This window comes from Centroberyx affinis, unplaced genomic scaffold (genome assembly GCF_046629955.1).
Source record: "Centroberyx affinis isolate AG114_WGS23_722 - 3 ecotype Tasmania unplaced genomic scaffold, CSIRO-AGI_Caff_v1 ptg000766l_1, whole genome shotgun sequence".
NCBI lineage: Eukaryota > Metazoa > Chordata > Actinopteri > Beryciformes > Berycidae > Centroberyx > Centroberyx affinis.
The window spans coordinates 312,501-333,144 of NW_027279376.1; the positions used below are offsets into that span (position 1 = coordinate 312,501).

General features: G+C 45.6%; 1 protein-coding gene across 1 annotated transcript in view; it reads right to left on the reverse strand.

The window, feature by feature from the left end:
- The window catches only part of LOC139644647 (calsyntenin-2-like), a 210,408-nt gene extending 189,994 nt beyond the window's left edge, over positions 1 to 20,414 (reverse strand). Inside the window, exon 1 of the mRNA XM_071520090.1 lies at positions 20,324 to 20,414. Coding sequence (XP_071376191.1) covers positions 20,324 to 20,390 — 67 coding nt within the window. The 5' untranslated portion in view covers positions 20,391 to 20,414. The remainder of the gene's footprint in view (positions 1 to 20,323) is intronic.
- Between the last annotated feature and the right edge of the window lie 230 nt (positions 20,415 to 20,644).

A 20,644-nucleotide genomic window follows, 5' to 3' on the forward strand; every position in this document is an offset into this window, starting at 1 on the left:
AAAAGTGGGAGAGTGATGGTGCTCCACTGAGATGAAATGAAGCACTTTTTGCGGTGGCGGCACTTTTCTGAAAGCTCCCTTTCATCAACCGATGCTGATCTCTCCTTTTCTCTCTCGTTTTTTTTTTTTTTTTTTGTAAAGGCAGTGGAACAATAAAACCTTTTCATCATGGAGAGGAAGAAGAGACAGAAATCCCATCATAATTATGGCTGGTCCGCATGGGAATAGTCTCGCACTAAGCGCTCACAGTCTTCACTGTGTAGGCCCTAATTACTGTAGACCACATATCACATTCGCTTAATCCTCAAACCAGGTCATTTTCTATTCCTTCATTAATTCCATTACAAAAGGGGGGGCTGTCTTTGCCAGTCGAAATGAGGGAAAGGAGGAGAACCGCTTTGGAATCGCACGGTTTCACATTAACGTTTACAGCCGGCCAATTAGCCTAGCGGTCGTTTTCGCAGTGGAGGCGCGCCCATTTGCTTCAGCACTTTTCTGCTGTTTTGTCCCTCCCAAGAGATGACTAAGAGCAAGGACAGGACCCTTGTTTAACTGTATTTGATGAGTCCACTCCCTTTGCACGAAAACTGCCTCAGTGCAAGGACAATGGAGCGGTTCGCCACGCCTCAAACAGATTGAACGCCATTTTTATAGGTAGAAATTGTTGCCTGAGCAGAGATAAACATAACACAACGGACCAATTTCAGATTTCTTGTTAATAACATCATCATCGGAACTGTCACTACCTCAGTGAATTTCTTAGGCTGCTCTTTAATCTGACATCAGTCACATCACAGAGGTCCAGAGAGAGAGAGAAATCCTCCATTTAGCATCTCATCGTTTCAAGTGTTCTCACTTCCGAGGAAATTCCCATTTGACTCAACACCAATGTAGACGTCTGCCCGTTCTGGCAGGTGTTTCATCTTTTATGAAAGATTGTTTCTAATGTTCCGGAGATGTCAAAAAGAGGGCAAGGAAACCAAGGTACTGACAACGCACCGTAATAACGTTGCGCTGGAGTGGAAGCGACGTGATTGGCTGTGTGCGGAGAGGGACAGGAGAGGAATAATTGTGTTATCTCTGTCACGGTGTCACTGAAGCCCAAGACGTGTATCGCCGCATTGTTCCCATGAGTTGGTGCTGCAAAACCACTGATGTACTTTATTGGAAATGACAAGAGCCTTGTTAGTACAATTTATGACATATCAATGTTGAGGCGCTCGCCCCCACCATCAGGCATACAGTACAGCGGCTCGTGCACACGTACATGCACACACACACACACACACACACACAGACTCGAAGAGGAGATAACAATGAGTCAATGAGTCCAATGAATCCTTTTGATGTTCATCAAGGACCATAAAACTTTAACCAACATCTGTACAACACTTGCATACAACACCGCGGCACATTTCTGTTCCGTCGCTGATGACAGGAGACAGATGACATCATTACAGTCCCTCCGACTCTGAGTAATCCACTTCCATTTGACTGCATCGGCAAAGAATGGGCCAGAGAGCCAACAAAGAGCTATATAATAGGCTACAGTTTGCGACATGAAAGAAATTGTGAAAAGGGCACATCAGCTCCCGCTATGTTCCTCTACTTATTCCATGGATTCTACCTTTCCCTTTCTACCATGCCCGCACTCTCTTTTCGAGTCACATTATATTTCACTTTTATTCCCTCGCTGCCTTTTGTGTGCTTCCTCTGAAGCTGTCAGTCAAGTTTTAAAGCAGAGCGTTTCACCATCCTCTTACCCTCCCGTTCATGTGCAGGGCTCCAATGGGTAAACAAGTACAGGTTCGGTACAGACCCACGGCGCATTTGTGACCATGAAATACAGACTTAATTAATCATCAATTTATTTGAATGTGATCTCAGCTCTCTGGCTCCCTAGTTGATCAGCTGCCTTCATCGCTTCTGTGGAGAATACAGTAATGTTAGGTAGCTGATTTGCTGGTTAACATTAGCAACTGAACCATAGATAGATTATAGCGTATTAAATACATAAATAGAAGCACTGCTTATACAACAATGTGCTTTATTATAAAATGCCATCCTCCTACCATCATAAAAACATTGCAATATACATTGTGCTGTTATGTAAACTAATAGATGAGAAAGAAGTACGTTCTCCCATCACTGAACCTCATTTGCATACAAATAGGATTATGGAAGATTAAAATCATAAAAATGTAAATATTTGTTTTATAGTCTAGGTTTTCACAACTTTTATTTCTTGTTATGAATTAGAATACTGTTCAATAAAGAACAGACTTGATTTGTACAAAAGGATTTTTACAACATCATGACAAAGTTAAGTGAAGCATCTAACTTCTGAATTTGGCTTTTGAAGACCATGGTGCCATACAGTATACTGTATATATATATATGATTAAAAAAACAACCACAAATCTATGAAGTCCGTCTCGAGATTCTGTCTTACAATGCCCCTCCCTCTCCATCTCTTCTCCTCTCCCCACATCATCTGCTTACTCCTACAATCTTTTCTCGACCTCTCTCCTCTCTCATCTCTCTCTCTCTCTCTCTCTCTCCCACAGCTATCTCTCGCATCACCTCTCCCCTTCGCTCTGTCATCGTCGGCCAGCCAAGGTCAGAGGCTTTATTTTTAGTCGCCCAATAACAAAACAGCTCGTCCCGGCCCGACACGGAAAGACACTTTGAGCGTGAGCGTCCATCCCTGGGGTCCCGCAGCGTTTACACTGAGAGCGGGGCCGCTGCTCCCCAGACGCCCTTACAATCCTCATCACGTCACCGCTGCCACGGCCACAGAAGCCATCGCAATATAAACAACACCGGGGTGACCTAGCGGGGCATACCATTCAAACAACAAGCTGTGGCTTCGCTAGGACAAGTAAAGGTAATATTGTTCTTGAGGTGCTCCACAACTGTTGCAAATGCAGAATTGTCTGTCAGCATACCCACCATCCATTTGACAGACAGTGATGTGCAGGAGGTAGAAGTTAAAATTCACCCAAACGAGCACAAAATGTTCTCAATATGAAATTATGATGATGAAAATTCATAGTAAAACAGCTTTGGAAATTGTTTTGAACTGATATCAGAAAGATATTTAGGTTCTGAAGAGTGATAAGGGCATCATCTCAACTTTCATTTCATGTCATATCAACATCGATTCAACGTCTAAATGTTTGCTGGGTAAGGATGATACAGTGAAACAAAACATTTGGCACTCAGACAAGTCAGTAAGCTCAGGAGGTAGAGGTGCTGTATGCTGTTAGAAGAGGTAAGACAATAGCAAGCCAGATGTAGGAGTAGTTTTGGATGGAATGAAAATGATTTTAGACGAGGTTCACCGCATGTTAATGTCATTCATAGTCGTGGGAATCACATCAGATGAGTAACATGGGTTTTCCGTAGATAGCGTGTTAGAGGAGCTTTGATGCAGACTAGGAATGGCATAAAACAGCATAGAGAAACCACTCAAACAGTGGGAGATGTTCAGTACTGCTACTGCTGCAAGAAAATACAACACTGAGTTTTTAGGAACAGAGCGTATGTTCCCTCTCAAACCCCTTCTGAGGTGTGTGTGTGTGTGTGTGTGTGTAGCTATTTTCATGCACATGGAAAGTGCAAATGGAACTGCAGTTTCAGGTTCCCAAGTTTCCACAGTCCTTCTCAGATTGGTCTACATCAGTGGTTCTCAACGTGGGGTCCGGGGACCACAAGGGGTCCTTGAGGGGGTTCCAGGGAATGACTTTTTCATCATAGTTTCACTGTTATCTCTCTACCTATAATACAGATAGTCTTGGAATTCTGGACAAAATCATATCTGACAATAAAAATATTCTCAGATTTGGGTCTGAGAGACAAAATCCCATCAAATGGGGGTCTGTGGCCCTAATGTGGACTAAATTAGGGGTCCTTGAAAGGAAAAAGGTTGAGAATCACTGGTCTACATCACACAGCACTGGTCAGGGGGAAAGAATCAACAAAGAAATAAAAAAAGGTGCTTTCAACCATGTCCCTTCTCCAAAAAGCTTCAGCAGTAATGGAGGTGGCGGAATTGTATGTCCAAGTAAACATGGGATTTTCCCCCATCGAGGATTTCGTTCATATTGCACTTGTAGAGGGATTATTTTGTCTCTTAGCCCTATCCACAAGCCAGGAGCTGAGAAAATCCCTCGTATTCCACACAATCTGCTGCAACCCCTCCTTACTCCAACTGCAAATAATACCTCCATCAATGGCTGAATCGGACAAGTTAGACAAACAGCCCATAGCCAGTCGTCTGGGCCGGCAGCCAGACCCTCTTAAACGCTCCTCTCCCTCCTCTCCCTTCCTTCACAACTGAGAAGACTTGACAAATTGAACACAATATTTCCAAGGCCTATCCAGTTACTTCTATCCACTGATTGTCAAGAGGAGAGGGAAGGGGGGGTCCTGCCAATTTGCAAGTGTTCAGGGTATCGGAGATGTGCTACTTTGGGCGAGCCAACATACGGAAGAAAGTTTCGCACATTCATTATCCGTTATACATTCTTCATGGCACCACCGGCAAGACAGCAGCTATATTGGTTTACACTTTTCTTATTAAAAACATTTCACTAAACACAGAAGTGGCAATCCCCAACCGCCTGTCTTCCCCAAGTACTAAAATTAGAATCAATTTGCAATTTGCAAACAAACAAAGTGCATTACTTATATCCATAACAAAAGCTCCTCTCTCAGTCCCTGCAAAAGCAAGAGATCCAGTTTCAGCGAGCTCTTCACTTTGTCTGTAGAGAGGGTTGAGGGGGGGTGGGTGGGGGTGAGAAAAGCTCCCAGCCACTTAAGCCCCATCCCAGATGTTAAGATAGGGAGAGAGAGAAGAGTCAGCTGCTGAAAGATTAATAAATGCAGCTGAAAAGCAGGATAGAAAATGCTTTTAGAGTTATTCGCCCCAACGGGGGTAGAAAAGCATTGATTTTTCTGTCGCAGCCATAGCTGTTGTTTGTCAAGACGGCGCTCCATAAGCTTTCCGTGATAACAGCGTTGGCCTCGCGACGACCTGAAAAGTGCGGGCTGTTGAGGAGGCGCTGGATACTTAGCAGCCCCCCGGATCATCAGCATTTCTTTCTCTGCCTTAATTTCAGGTCATTTTCCGGTCGTTGGCCAGATTTAAGGTGGAGAGATCAATGGCGGAAAAAAGCAACACCTAAGTGACGGATCGATAGTATAGGCGGCGGCGGGGGGAAAGGCTGTGTGCGTCAGGGTGTCTCATCCCGTGACATCATCGCGCCATCACGGCGTCCATTACGCAGATCAATAGCGATTTCACTCTCGCTGGCTTTCAGTCAAGTTTAACGGATGTCAGAGGTTGCTGTGATCCAGTGCTAGCTCACAAGAACACATCACACAAGGAGGCCGTGGCATATAGTGATTTACAGAGTGAGACAGATACAGAGCGAGAGCAAGGGAGAAAGAGAAAAACAGAGAAGAGAGAGAGAGAGAGAGAGAGAGAGAAGCGGGAGCAAGGAAAGACGAGAGAAAAAAGCAGATGTAATCCGACCAGGAGGGAGACGGTCATGGACAGACACCGATAGAGATTTACAGCACCCAGAGAGTGATATATAAAGTGTAAACAAGCGACAGATTGCCTGCCATCCACCCACACACACACGGCTGCATTCCAATCCCGTGGAGCCGGCCCGTTGCCCCTGGCAGCCGGTGCTGGTAATGGCACCACATTGGCTCACGAGGAGTGAAACATAGTGGTCGGCAAGCCAAACACCATGGATCCAGTTGCACTGAATAAGGCTGTGTTGGAGTGCAACGGGGGCGAGGATGAGAAATTAGCTGTAATACAACCGTAAAACCAATATCAGATGATATACTGACAACTCAGATCCATAATCATATTGCTGTCACACTCATTACAACAGCAAGCTAAGATGTTATCGGACTGATTTTGTCCTTTTTAAACTCAGATATTCACCAGTCAGTGTCGTCCATCTCTGATATGATAGATATGTTTGTTTGATTAGTCTTTCTTATTATTGATCAATACTGCACAGGTTGTCTATGAGATGTCCTTCAGCTCAGTCGATTCAGGTTGATTCATGCATGCAAGTAAGCATCAGAATGTTTTTATTATTCTATTATTATTATTATTATCCTGTGTTTCAATGGAGAGTTTTAGTGTCACGTGAAGGTCTAAACGATGTTTCAGAGGATTTTCCACCCAACAGTGAATATGTGTAATTTCTGGGGGATTCTTTTGGCTTTACAATGGTCAAATTTAAAGATATTGAATATCAGCACAAAATATCAGTGTCGGCCTTGAAAAAACCTCGGTTGAGCCCTAGCGCAAGCACATACACATATATCACCGACACACATACACAAACTCACACACTCGCACACACACTTCCATCCTCCATCCCTTCACCCATGTAACTTTATGGACACCATTCCCTCCATAAACCCCAGAGATGGACTGGAGAGGACAGAGAATAACTCTGGGAGAATTGGCCCAGTAAAACACAGCAACCTAATCTCTAGCTACCAGCTCAAATCCTCACTGCTATTAAATCCCCCCTTTCCCTTCCTGGTGGCATTTTATTAACTGTATTTGTTCAAAGAGACCTTGGATTCCCTGGCACTTTGGCCGTGACACTGGCAGAGGGGGGAGGGGGGGGGGGGGAGTACCAAATTTCATGACCCACGCAGTCAAAGCGGGAATCGTAATAACTTTTATCCACCCAATAAAAAGGTTTCAATTCTGTGGCGAACAATAAAGCATTGTGCTCAGCAGGGTGTGATAGTAAGAAACGGCTCAGCCAAACGAGAGAGAGCGAGAGAGACGGAGAGAACGCGGGAGACGACAGGGGAGAGGAAATGAAAATTCAAAATGTGATTGGCAACACACGCGTACGCGCTAAACTGTGTGTTTGCATACGTGGGTGTCAGGCATTATAAGTATGATTATTCCTTCATTCCTTTTTGCTGTATGCCATTGTGCGAGCCAATTGGTTTCACATCAAAAGGCATCTGCTCTCTACACTGCCAGCAGTGCCATAGAGCGATGGTTTTAATCCCTTTTCCATTGCCTCTGCGTCTCAACGCTGCTAACCATACCTCTGTATTTCATCACCCAGCTTCAGAGACTCCGGCGAATACAGGACCGACAGAAACGAGACAAGTTTGAATCTAAGAAGAGCTAACAATGCCGGGTTGTTACCGAGGGCTCAGACGTAACAGCTGGGAGGTGCGTGGTGCATTGGAAAACAAGGATAATCCTACTGCCCTACTATTGGAAATGGGAACTTTGCTTTCTGAATACTACCAAACAGAAGAAAACACCCTTACATGCGTATCATACAGACGTAATTATCCCTGTTCAAAGTGGTAATACACAAGATGCTTGTTTGTTACGTTGTCTCCATCTTTGGTGGTAAGTGTTCATTGTTGTGGTGTTTCTGCACTGAAATAAATTATCAGTCAATGTGTGGATTTTCTGTTGATGCAGTTTGAGTTTCTGTAGGTGGCGCTCTTTTCTTTGTCTGTTCAGCCATGGTGGCTGCTCATGCTAACTACCCAGTTCTTCTTCTGTTTATTCCAAATAAGCCACTGTTGCTGCTGGTGGAAACACAAAACGCACCACTTACTGTGCACCAGAGGATTTTTTTCTGGGAAAGCGCTACCAGACACCAGGTGTTTAGAACAGCAAATGTAAAAGCTTTCAATCGGCTATAGTTTGAATCAATATTGTGTTATATCAGTAGGCATCTATCTATCTATCTATCTATCTATCTATCTATCTATCTATCTATCTATGTAAATTTCCTTTTATTTATATGAAAATGTCCTAGATTATTACTTTATATATGATACAACAACAACAAAATCTCCCTACATTTTCATCAGCCTCACTCCAAGCTGTGTTCTCTCGCTCGCTCTCTCTCTGTTTGTTCCTCCTATTTCAATTTCAGTCTGTCAGTCAGTCTCTCACCTATTCCCTATCCTTGGCTCTCCTGCCCTCCTGCAACCGTCTCTGTCACAGATTTCCATCATTTCTCAGCATCTGCATATGAACCCGAAACCCCCCCCCCCAACGTGCCGGGAATGGAGAGAAAGCGGCGGTAGGCGTGATTACGATGTCAATTCATAAACACGGCGCCCCGAGAGACCGCATGGATGAAAGCACCAACGCCACTGGAAAATTACCCACCCAGCCGGGGACAAGTCATTTGCTACACAGTGGAGCGCCGCTGCAAACATACAGGCGGCGTATACACACAAAACGACAGGTACAAACAGCAGCCAGGTAAATAAGAAGTGGATAGTGAAAAAAGATGAGGGGGGGAACTCAGGGGTGATTGAGTGCAGGCGAGATGTGTGTGTGTGTGTGTGTGTGCGTGTGCGTGCCTCTACAGGTGGTCAACCCTCTTGGCTGTAGGCAGCGGGGGGGGAACTGCCACTACACAAACAGATGGAGAGAGACTCACCAGGACTGGGAAAGACTCAGGGGGCAAAGAATAGTAGGGCTGGGTCTCACACAAACACACACACACACACACACACACACACACACACACAACACGCACACACTCAGCCATTTCATATGTTCTTGAGCATCAGGTGGCCCACTCTAGAGTGCTTGAAAATACCACCTGGGTAATGCCACCCAGCTGGATATAATCTATTTGTTTGGGGACTCATGGCATAGCAGCAAAGCAGTGAGGACTCATTGATATTTAAATGGTGTGTGTGTGTGAGTGTGTGTGTGTGTGCGTGTGTGTACGTGTGTGAGAACGGCGGCAGCTGCGTGTATTCCGGCAACATAAAAGTATGATTTGGTGATGTGGCGAAGGATCAGCTGGGTGATATTTCCTCATATTTATGAGGCATAGATGTATTGTCTCATATCTTCCAACAATATTCTATCATGTATCTGAGTGAGACACAGAGAAATGGGGATGATGGCTGAAATTTAGTTTGGATTACTTTGAGCTCAGGAAAAAACTGAAACTTAGGAACTTTATCAGTGTTCTAGGTGCGACTTTTGTATACGTTTGATGTGTTGGTGCAGGTTTTAACATGTACAACAGGGTGGGAAAGTGAATTTTCCGCAGGTGAATTTGTTTTACCATTACCAAAAAAGAAAAAACATAACTAGTTCTTTCACAGACTTTAAAATCACCTGTAAGTGGCTGACAGACACTGACAGACACCTGACTAGTGTTAATTTCACACTCTGCCATACTGTAATGTGATAATTGGAACAGTGTTGAAGGTTCAATGCAGTGGCGCCTATTAGACTGTATGCTTTACGATTATGTAGGTTCCATTTTTAGAATAGATCAACAACTACTGTCGATGTGCCTTGGAGCAAGACACTGAACCCCCAACTGCTCCAGTGGATCTGTATGAAAGTGGAGGAGGACGTTGCTGGAAAAGAGCATGGAAAATGCATGTTCTGTTGACTTTCCCTGGATAAAAAAAGGTAAAAAAAAATACAAAATTAAAAAATACAATGTACCAAAATCATATCTTGGTATATGTGCAAAAAAAACAAATGAGAACAAGATTAAAGAGTAACTAAACCCAGGCGTTGACATCACCTGGCACCAAAGATCAGCCAATAGCAGATAGCCAGTTCAGTACCCTACTTTTCACCATTAGATGTCAGGCTTCACCACACATTTGTGTTTGGGGTTTAGTTACTCTTTAAGTTTAGATCTCACAAGATCCAACTGTTTTCCGACACTGGCGTGTTATATTATTTTGTACTAACTTTGTATATTAAAGGTGCTGCGTGTTTCTCCAAATTAAGACTACATTTCTTCCTGTTACACAGAGGATGTTGCCCCCCCTGGCGTTGCTGCAGGTGCGTTTGTTTTCTCTTTGTCTTTAGGATAAAAATGTTGGAAGTGATTTTTCCGTCAGCTTTTCACTCCTTCCACCATCTGCCATTGCCAGAAGCTTTAGCTCACTTTGCTCTGGAAGAACAGCACCCTCTCCCTGTTTTGTGCCGTAAAACAATCCAGCAGATTTCCAGCCAAATCCGACCCAGTGCCATACTATATAAAATGCAGAGTAGAGGCCAGTTGAAGCTGCCAATCTTTTCAGTGATAGTCTTATTTGTTTACTGATGTCTCAAAATTGATGCGGTAATGATTTAATGATTTTGAAAATGCTACACATAGCAGCCATATATAATAGATGTTTGAGAGTTGAACTGGAGTGTGAAAGGCGTCACTTGTTATGCAGCAGAAGGAGGCCTCTCCTCTCCTCTCAGGGTCTCGCTCTGGCTAGGAGCTTGGTGTGGGGCCCCTCCACTCTCAGAGACAGATGTTAGGGCTGGGCTCGGCCATCCACTCACACCATAATGAGAACTCTAGGGGGCCCGGGCATACACACACACATGCATGCATGCATGAACACACACACACACACACACACACAAAAAAAAGATACATGCCTTTGCACATGCACAATGCACGCATGAACTTACAAACACACCCACGTACGCCCAGCACAACGATATAGAAGCAAACACTCTTGAGCAGGGATTTCTGGGATTCTGTTGCTGGAGAGCAAGCAGTAGAGTCATGCTTTAATAATGGTATGCTGGGGGAAAAAAAAAACAAAAAAACAAGTCACCTTCACACATGCACACACACACACACACACACACACACACACACACACACAAGCCCCCATGTTCACATACATCCCAGTGACGTGCTATTCAAATAGAGGGCAGGGAGAGGGACGGAGGGGAGGAGGGCAGAGAGAAAGGGGTTGAGAGAGAGAGAGAGAGAGAGAGAGAGGAAGAGAGAGAGTGTGTGCTGGGGGGGGGGGGGGGGCACTCATCCTAAATCCAATTACGTGGTCCTCCCCTCCCCTGCCAACCGGCTTGGTGTGCTTAATGAACGAATATAGCCCCTTAATGATTCTCCACCCTATTATTAGCTTCCAGCCCATGATGTCCGGACATGTGTGTATGCGCAAGAGTCCGTATGCGAGTGTGTATATGTGTGTGTGTGAGAAGGAGAGACAATAAATCACGAGTAAAGTCTGTGTTTGTGTGTTTTATTGCATGCCTGCAAGCTCACACAACTTTACTTGCTTATACGCACGATTCTGTGTATAGTTTTTTATGTGTGTGAGGAAGAGAACTGCATAAAACATATGTGATGTGATGTGTGTGTGTGTGTGTGTGTGTGTGTGTGTGTGTGTGTGTGTTGCTGCATCCATGCTGCACAACTTAACCCAGACTTACTCTCTTCAGGGTGCCTTCAGCCTTGGTGCAGCACAGGCGGCCTAATAAAGTCAACAAGTACTACTCTAAGCGCATGAATTAAAACAGAAGTCAAATTAAAATTTTAGCTTTCAAATGCCCTCAACCCAACATGTTCCTTTTCCACACACACAGAGAGAAAGAGAGAGCGAAAGAGAGAGACCCTGAGGGAAGGAGAGAACAGTGTGATAAGACCTGGCTAAGCCTAGCCGTCGGTAATTACCTCCGCACTAATGCTACACCAGGAGAACCCGGTGGGAGAATGGAGGACAAAAAAAAAAGTCGGGGGATGAAAGATTGAAAAACATGAAGAAGGGAGAAGAGATTGAATTTGTGATAATATTAGCTCGAAGATTAGACAAAAGGCAGACAAGTAAAAAAAGATAGAGACGACGGCGAGATGCGCGCCAAGATAGAGGGAGGATAGAGGAGAGAATGAACAAGGGATGGGGGGGGGGGGAGTGAGAGGAGGCAAAGCGGTGGGAGGGGCAGGTACACAGTGACCCAGATCCTCCCCAATAACACGAGGGACTGCCACAGCCATCGCTACTGTCTGGCTCCAGGACCGGGCCGTAGGATGAGGAGCTGCAGGAGGGATGAGAAGCACAGCGGCTGCAGTGTGACAGCTAGTCTACATCACAATAAACAGCTGTGTCATATGGGGACATGCAGGTTTTGAAAAACAAACGTGCCAAACTGTGCCTTTCTGCTAACTACTGCCCCAGTGCCTGTCGGGCATCTGAGAGCTGACAGGTACTCCCAGTGCTCTCTCTCTCTCTGTCTCTCTCCCTCTCTCTTTCAATCTCTCTCTCTCTCGCTCTTTCTGTCTGGGGAGGTGGAGTTGGGTGGAGCTTGGTGATTTCTCCCAAAACACACAGGGACAAATGAGGCCCTGAGCGTCCCGTTAAAAAATGAGGCATCCCAGCAGAGGGTTCACGTCCCTCGGGGCTCGACACAGACTCACGTAAACACGCGCGCACACGCACACACACACACACACACCGACACACACACGCACACACGTGTTTGGGCATGCAATTACTGGGCCTGTGCAACTACCACAGGGAACTGGGGTGCACCTTGACAGAGGGGAGAGGAAGAGCTCACAGTGTGTCAGTGTGTGTGTGCCACTCTGTGTTTGTGTGTGTGTGTGTGTGTGTGTGTGTGAGTGTGTGTCAGTGGCCCAGTTACAGCGGAAGGATAAAATTGCTGCATCCGTGACAGGCCTTCTACACAAGGCTGGTCTCACCTGTTCACTTGAAATGCTCCACCTATGTGTCGTGTGTGTGTGTGTGTGTGTGTGTGTGTGTGTGTATGTGTGTGTGTGTGTGTGTGCGTGAGCAAACGATTGCGACAGATGTCTGTGAATGAAGGACACCACAATACACAGACATATTTTAAGTTTGAGTCACTGCCTTGTCGTAACTCACAAGACACACACACACTAAATCACACACACACACACACACACACACAGAGACACACACACACTGCTCAAGGAACCCATCACAAAGCCGTAGGATTCATGGATCCTTGTGCCTAGATTTCTATAGCAGGTTGAAAATATGGCACAGCAGCCGGCGTGAGAGAGTCACAGGCCACAACTCAATACACTTCAGACTGTAGGAACACCATTCATTTTTAGATGCTTTATGGTTCTGGGCTGTGTGGCCCTGGTGCTAGAGAGAGTCATGGACAAACACAAGAACACACACTCAGAAATACAAACGTGTGCCCATACACACACACCAAGAATTTAAACCAGATTCTGATTTCCCGGTTTCAGCCCCTCGTGTTTAGATTTACATTGAATTCCATTTCGCTCCCTTGTACTTAGCATCAGCAACATCTCAAACGCATTCAAACCGGTGAGAGTATCCATCATCCAGTTTTACAGTACCATCACGCCTCACCATGCGAAAGCTATACGCGCATGTTAAAAACGCCACTGTTTAGCATTCCCATTGAGTTGCTGCACGCTTTCTGGCCATTTTCAACCGTCCATCTGTCACTCATCAATCACTGTCCGGCCCTATCATAGCTGTGACGGACTGTCAGATCCCTGGTGTGTTCTCACACATCTACACCCTACCAATATTCATGCACGCTTGTTTATGCAAATGCACACACACACGCATGCACACACACACACAGGCGTGAGTGCATACCAAGACAATAGAACAGCGGTTTGCTTTCAGCACAGCGGATAGCTCCATAAATACAGCTCTGCCTGAGCGGTGTCGGCTTGTTCCAGGACCAAGGACAGCGCCAGGCATTTGCATTGTATGTCTGCTAAAGCGCATAACCCGTCTGTTGTCTTGCAATCTTCTGTGAGCCTACAATATTTCCAAAAGAGAATAAAAAAAAAACACATCCCCAGCCATTAAAAGAACAGCGAGAATGAGCTTACAAACCTATCCTAGTAATCTAGGATGCATAAACAGACATTAAAAATACATAGCCTACACGTGATAATATATTGAAGACTAAATGTTTGGCACCCACCTCCCTTGCCTTTAGAAATGCATTATGACTCACATTACAGCGAACATGAAAGGGAAATAGCTGCGGCCTAATGATGGCAGAGCAGACATACTGTAGGTAGACAGGCACAAGCCGGGGAGACCTCCTCTCCCATCACCGGTCGCCCATCATTACCGCCTCAGTAAGGTGACAGACTCTGCAGCATCTGCCGGCAGGCTGGACCAACGCCAGGGATGCTGACACAAGTAATGGAAGTGGCAACAACCGGAGCTAAATAACATGCCTTTTATCAACAACGATGTATTGGCGGGCCCCCTGCCGATGTAGTTTTACCTCCCACGCAGCCCTGAGAGCTACACGAGTGTGCACGTCTGCGAGTGCAGCAATTTGAAAATGTTTATGTTGGTTATGTGCGTATGTTTTTATGCACAGCGGCTGTAAGAAAGCAACGGCGTGTGTGTGTTTTTGTTTATTTGTTTGTGTGTGTGCGGGAGTGTTTGGGTGTATAGGTGCGAGCTCTGCCAGCTCCTGTTCAGGCTGTAAGTGGATAGCATATGGGATGACAACTGTTGCCTTCATGGGGAAATGGACGGATTAATTGAAATTGAGCACAGATAGGAGAACAGACACGCAAGTGATGAGCACTTAACACGATCATCAAGGCAACACCGCACAGGGACTGTGTGTGTTTGTGCGTGGGTGTGGGTGTGTGCTTGTGTGTTTATACGTGTCGGGCTCTGAGAGAACGTAGACTATTGAAGAAAATAACAATTACTGCTCGACTAATATGTCCATACCACCAGTCCAATACCTGTAGATAATGCTCAATCTGGTAAACCATTAGTGAAGACTAATGCACTGCTAACCATTTCCCATTGCGTTGCGTGTGTAGACTGACAATAAAGAGCATCTGTTGCAGGCAACAGAAACTCAAGCCGGGCTGACCTGGATCTTGAGCTGTCCTTGGTCCTGAAACTGAACAAGCCTTACACTGGTTCCTAACAAACAGCATTGTGAGAGAGCGAACAGCAGAACGGCATGACAACATAAATAGCAGCAGTTAGTTTCAATGAAGCTGCTGACAATGACAGCGAACAGTGAGCAGCAAACGCAGAGAGTTGAACCAGGTTGAACATCGGCGATGCGGTCTGGATCACGCTGTAAAGCAAGACCATCAGGCGTTTTCTCGCTCACAATATGTTAAGAATCGGTGTTGGCAGCCTGTTAGTCAGCCTTCCTCTGTGTGGGTGTCCATTATAAAAGCCTGTCCTCATCTCCGCGTGCTCCAATCTTCGAGATTTATGTGAGCCACCGAGGCAAAGATCTGCAACTTTTCTCTCTGACCCTCTCTATTCTCATTCTTCCTCTAATTCTCTCCATCTTCTCCCTCTGATCATTTCCTCTGAGGTCAGCCAGACCCAGCTGGTGGAGAGGGACAGGTCACACACTATCAATCTGTGCAACCCTTTTCTACTCATCAGTGTGTGTGTGTGTGCGCGTACGTGTGTGTGTGTCATCTCCCAGCACTGAGAAATGGAAGGCAGCGTGCTGGCGAGATTGGAGGGGAGGCAAGTGATTGGAGAAAAAGAGGAGATAGTAGAGGAGAGGAAGACTGAAGTGGTGGCAGATGAGGTCCTTTGAAAATCCTGGAGAGCACTTGGGTGTGTGTGAATGAGTGGTGTGTACTCTATGTAGGCCATGATAGCAGAACACCAAGGGACCATGGAAAGAGTCTGGCAAGACACTTAAAACTTCTAACAAGGTTGATTATCCCAAAGAAGTGCAGTGCAGCACACACACACACACACACACACACACATACACACACACACACACACACACACACACACATTCAAATATACTGTGAGGATACTATCAGCTTTTTGCAATTTTTGTCTTCTGTTACTGCTGGAAAGTATAAGTGAGTGTAAGCAGCACACAAGTGTTGAAATTCTCTATCTAGCCCCAACTGCTTTTATAATTCTGTTAAGACATCTCTCCTTTTTCCTTTCCTTTCCTTTCCTTTCCTGTCCTTTCCTTTCCTTTCCTCTCCTCAAACACAGCTCAAACAGACACCAGAGATTCTAACTTAATTCTGCAAAAGCTACTGTGGCCTTGCCTCTGATCAAATAATCTCCACTCTCTCTACTCTCTCTCTCTTCATCTCTCTCTCTCTCTTACACTTTGTAGGGCAAATCAATGGGCCTTGGCTGTCTGAATATCTGCTGCCAAGTATGGTCAGCCATGACCACTCAGGGAAACAAAAAGGAGGAGAGAAAGACGAGACACCCACTCACTATGCGCTGCACTCAGTTCAGTCTGCAACTGAACTACATGCTCGTACACACTGCGACTGTACACCTACACCCACCCACCCCCCCCGCCCCTCCACTATTCCCATCTAAAAAGACAAGAGGGTTGGAGGAGACAAAAATACATGAGGTAGAACAAAAAGAGGCAGATATATAGAGTAAGCGGAGAGACGGAGGAAGATGTAAGCGTAGGCCACGGTGGAATACAAATGTCTTAGATAAGCACGCTGCAGTAAGATCTGATAACAGCTTTCAGGGACAAAACTTTTTCCAATACTGCCTTGCCGTGTCTGTACGTTTGAAAAAAAGACAAAAAAAAAAACACCCACTCATGACTTGCTTGACTACACGATTCGGATGCATTGCCAAAATGAAGCAGGAAGAAAAGGAACGATTACTCATTAGCAAAAACAAACAGCATTTGTTCGCTAAAAAAACAAAGTTCAGTATGGTATAAGGAGCTGTGTGATACCCAAGGCTCTGATAGTGACACACACACACACACACTCTCACACACACTAAAGGCATCTTGATCTAGTATCAGTAATCGCAGGATCACAGCAGCACTCCTCCTCCTCCTTGTTTGAAGAGGATAGCTTACACTTATCCACACTGAGTCATAGTCTATCTTTTGTCTCTTGAGGGCTGCAGGACTGTGCTGGGATCAGCGGCCTAGCACTCTTCCACGGCTGCAGCCGCTAAGTCCTTGCTACTTCTCACACGGAGAAGGGCTGCACTGAGATCAGCGAAGCTTTGAAAACGGGGACGACAGGGGCGGCGCTCGTGGAATCTGTGATGTTTCCTCCATGTTTGCCGAACCCTGCCTCCCCCCGCCCCCACCCCCAACCCCACCCCCCGGTCGCAGCGGGGCCGAGCGGGATTTGCGCCCGTGTCACACCGTCTTGTTCGGGGATTTATAGAGCGCTCCCATAATGCACTTGCTCTCTCCAAAGGGGGGGACATAAATCTGCCTCTTGTTTTTGTCACCCCCTTTTTTATTTGCTAATGGGATCCTCAACTGGCTATCCTCTCGGCTTTCTTTATCCCTCATACACGCATGCATACACACACACACACACACACACACATACAGTCCATACACTCATACAATACTATAAATCATGAGGGCCGTGTCAATTAATCCTACAGCTTCACTAGCAGGCTTCACACTAGCCACGGTCCAAAGCTTGTTACCGAGTAAGAGCCCAGCCTCCTCCTCCTCCTCCACGGACCGAAAATTGCATTCTAGCTATTTACATGTTTACAGACAGAAAAAACATAACCGTATAGCGTGTTTATCCGGAAAATAATAAAGCCGCAAAAGGTTCCCACCGACAAAGAGACACACAGTGGGTAGCTGAATTAAAATACATTGTGCTGGTAATGAGCTATCTAAATTCAGAGTTCATATTGCTTGGAATTACACAAAAGCGGGGCTCTGGGCAGCACTGGCAAAAAAAATAAAACTCTCTGCTGCTTTCTGCTCCGCCGCCAGAAGATTCTCCCCGTCGAGCAGAGACACGGTCGGTCCTGGGGAAATGTTTGAGCCTCAGCATGTATCTGCGAATGCAATAATTCCTTTGTAAACGACATCGCCTCCTTGCCCAATTTTTGCATACTTGGCGGCTGTCAACATGTTGGCTGCACTCTATCACTCTCTTGTGCGTGCACGGGCAAACCCACGCACACACCTACACACACACACACACACACACACACACACACATAAATGTAAGTGCTTCAAGCTCTGATCACCGACAACTCTGAAACACACTCTTAAGTAGATGCACACACACACACACACACACTCGGAAAGTCTGAATAGATGACTTGAGGGTGACTGTGATTAAAGGAAGTTGCACGTCCACGCTTTCCTGGAATGAAACGGTGGCTAAACAGAAAATGACAGGAGAAGCGGTGCTTCAAAGTTATCTGGAAAACAGCTTCGCATACTGGCGCTCCGGAGGCGGATCCTTCACTGCACTTGACACGGATGCGCCATTTCACTTGTCATTTGGAAAATTAAAATGGAAAAACAGATACGGAGGGGAGAAAATGGGAAAATGCGCCAGGGTTTGTTGTGTCTCGTGGCTTCCGCTCCCCACCAATTGGAGTGGGAAATAGGAAAAGCAGCAAGGGTCAGCGTAGCAACAGATATGAGATAGACCTATCTGAGAGACAATGGACTCTTATTTTCTCCTGAATTTAGCTGCACTGTACGGTAGCCCAGGGGACTCAATTAGAACCATGGTGTGCTCGGTTTTTCCACCCCCATTGACTTGGCAGTAATTTGTTTACTTCACAGTCAAGCACTGAATGGAGAAAAAAATCCTTCCTGAGAGCGCAACTATCATGTTGAACAATGTGTATGCTATAGTATGAGCTTAACACATTGGATGGCAGGGGTAGATCATGCAAATGCACACATACAGTTAACATACAATCTGTGCATATACACACACACACACTCACAGCACAGGATAGTCGCCCCGTCGTTGCCAGCAGGTAAATCCTATTCAAATGAAAGTGCATATGAAGCAAAAGCTTGACCTCTGGGCTGGGTCAGGGCCTGCGGCAGGTCTATTAGCATATGTTTTTCTTCCATACATAACAGAGATTACAGCTGCAGCCAGCCAGCCAACCAGCAGGGAGTCTCTTTCTCCATGTCAGGAGGCAGGAGGATGAACAGCTTATCACACTTATGGCGCCTCTCGGCTGCCAGACGAAAATGACAGGTGTCACCTTGTTATTCCACTGTTTAAACGCCAGCCCCGGTCTACAGGGAGTTGATTAGTCCATACCTGTTGCCATATCTACCCGCTCACCTACGGCACATGCCAAGCTCACTAGAGAATAGAGCAGTCCCTCTGCAATGGTACTGGTAGGCCTAAAATTAGCTCACCGGGGGAGCAAAACTGCCAGCAGTATGACATGCATTTATGACATCTGGATATCATTATTATCATGCATCGGTGGCTTTGGTGCTTATTTGTCAAATGTTTCGGAATGTTAATGAGCTTAACGAAATCAGCCTGTTACTTGCAAATCCAGTCAAAGCAGAATTCACATAGTAGGTATGCAAGATTTGAAGAAGATTTTATTCTGCAAATGCAAAACCTGGAGGTAGAGATGGGTGTTTACATCCAAATGAACTTTTATTGCAGTGCTAACAGGTATGAACCAGGAAATATGCTCATATCCCTGTAAGATCAGTTCTGGGTGCTGTCATCCTCATTCACAGTCAGTGCAGCAGCTCCAGGATTTGTTTCTTGATGATATTATCAAAACGGTCTTAACTGTTTTCTAACTGTGGGAGCGACTTGTTCATGTTCAGATATGTATAAGATGTGAATTCTGTTTTAGAGTGGATTTTCCCTTTAAATGCACATATAAGCTAGTCTGCATCATAGGACAGTCATCCATTATAACACCAATATCACCACTGTATTAATCCTAGCTTGCTCCTTCCTAGCTTGCTCTTATGTGCTGAAAGGGGTTGGAAGGCTGCAAAGGCTACTACCTCTAGGGCAGGTTTGGACAGGCAGCATGTATTGTGGGACTGAATATAACGCCATCATGCATTCCAGTGCTGCTTGGGAATGACTGTGGCACCTTCCTCCCTTAGCCAATCACAACCACCTACCCTTACTGAAAAATCCCTACAGTCCTATAACAACTATTAGAATGTTTTAGAATGTCTCAAATGACACCCACATCCACTCCTTACAAAACAATAACAACTGTAATCTTATAATGGGCCTAAATGTTAGAAGGGTTCCATAACTGTAAGTCCCTACAGGAATATTAAAGGAATATTACCATAGGAGATTAACCCTTACCATAAAGTGCAATAAAGTCACAATAAACTCACTACGCGACGCAGAAACACTATAAGTCCCTCTAGGGATATTATACGGGAGGAGATAAAAAATATACCCTAAAGTACCATTAGGTCTACTATAAACTAGCACTACACAACTATAAAGTCACTAGTGAGCAGCCCAGATCCACTCTAAGTCCCTAGAGGAAAATTATAGGAATATTATAGCCTAGTGATTTGTCGTTATAGGGAAGAAGGTCAGGAAGAAGAGACCGACTGGTAATCAGTGTCCGAACAATCTGAGTCAGATGGATATTTCCCGGCATACACACACAGCCTCTGTGGCCACAGCCACTTCCCCTTATAATAAACCCGTCGCGCACTCACAGATGCGCGCCAGGCAGAGCGCAAGTTGCCCTTCACCTACCGTACCTTTACCGGTGTGAGCGGCGCTCAGCCCCAGAGCCACTACAGCCAACACGCCGGCTATTCTCAGCATCTTCTCGATGGAAATTCAGCCGGGGGAAGGGGAGAGACAACGACGACCTCTTTCCAATTCTCTTCTCTCCTCTCTTTCTTTCTTTCTCTCCCTCTCTCCTTCTCCTTTCCGCCCTGTCCCTCTTCTTCAACGCCTCGGGTTCTCTCTCCTCTCTCTCTTCAAGCTGTGTAAAACTGTTCACTGATATGTGGGACAAGGCAGGGAGCCTGGAGTAGAAGAGGACACCGGGTAGCCGCAACGCACCGCACCGCACA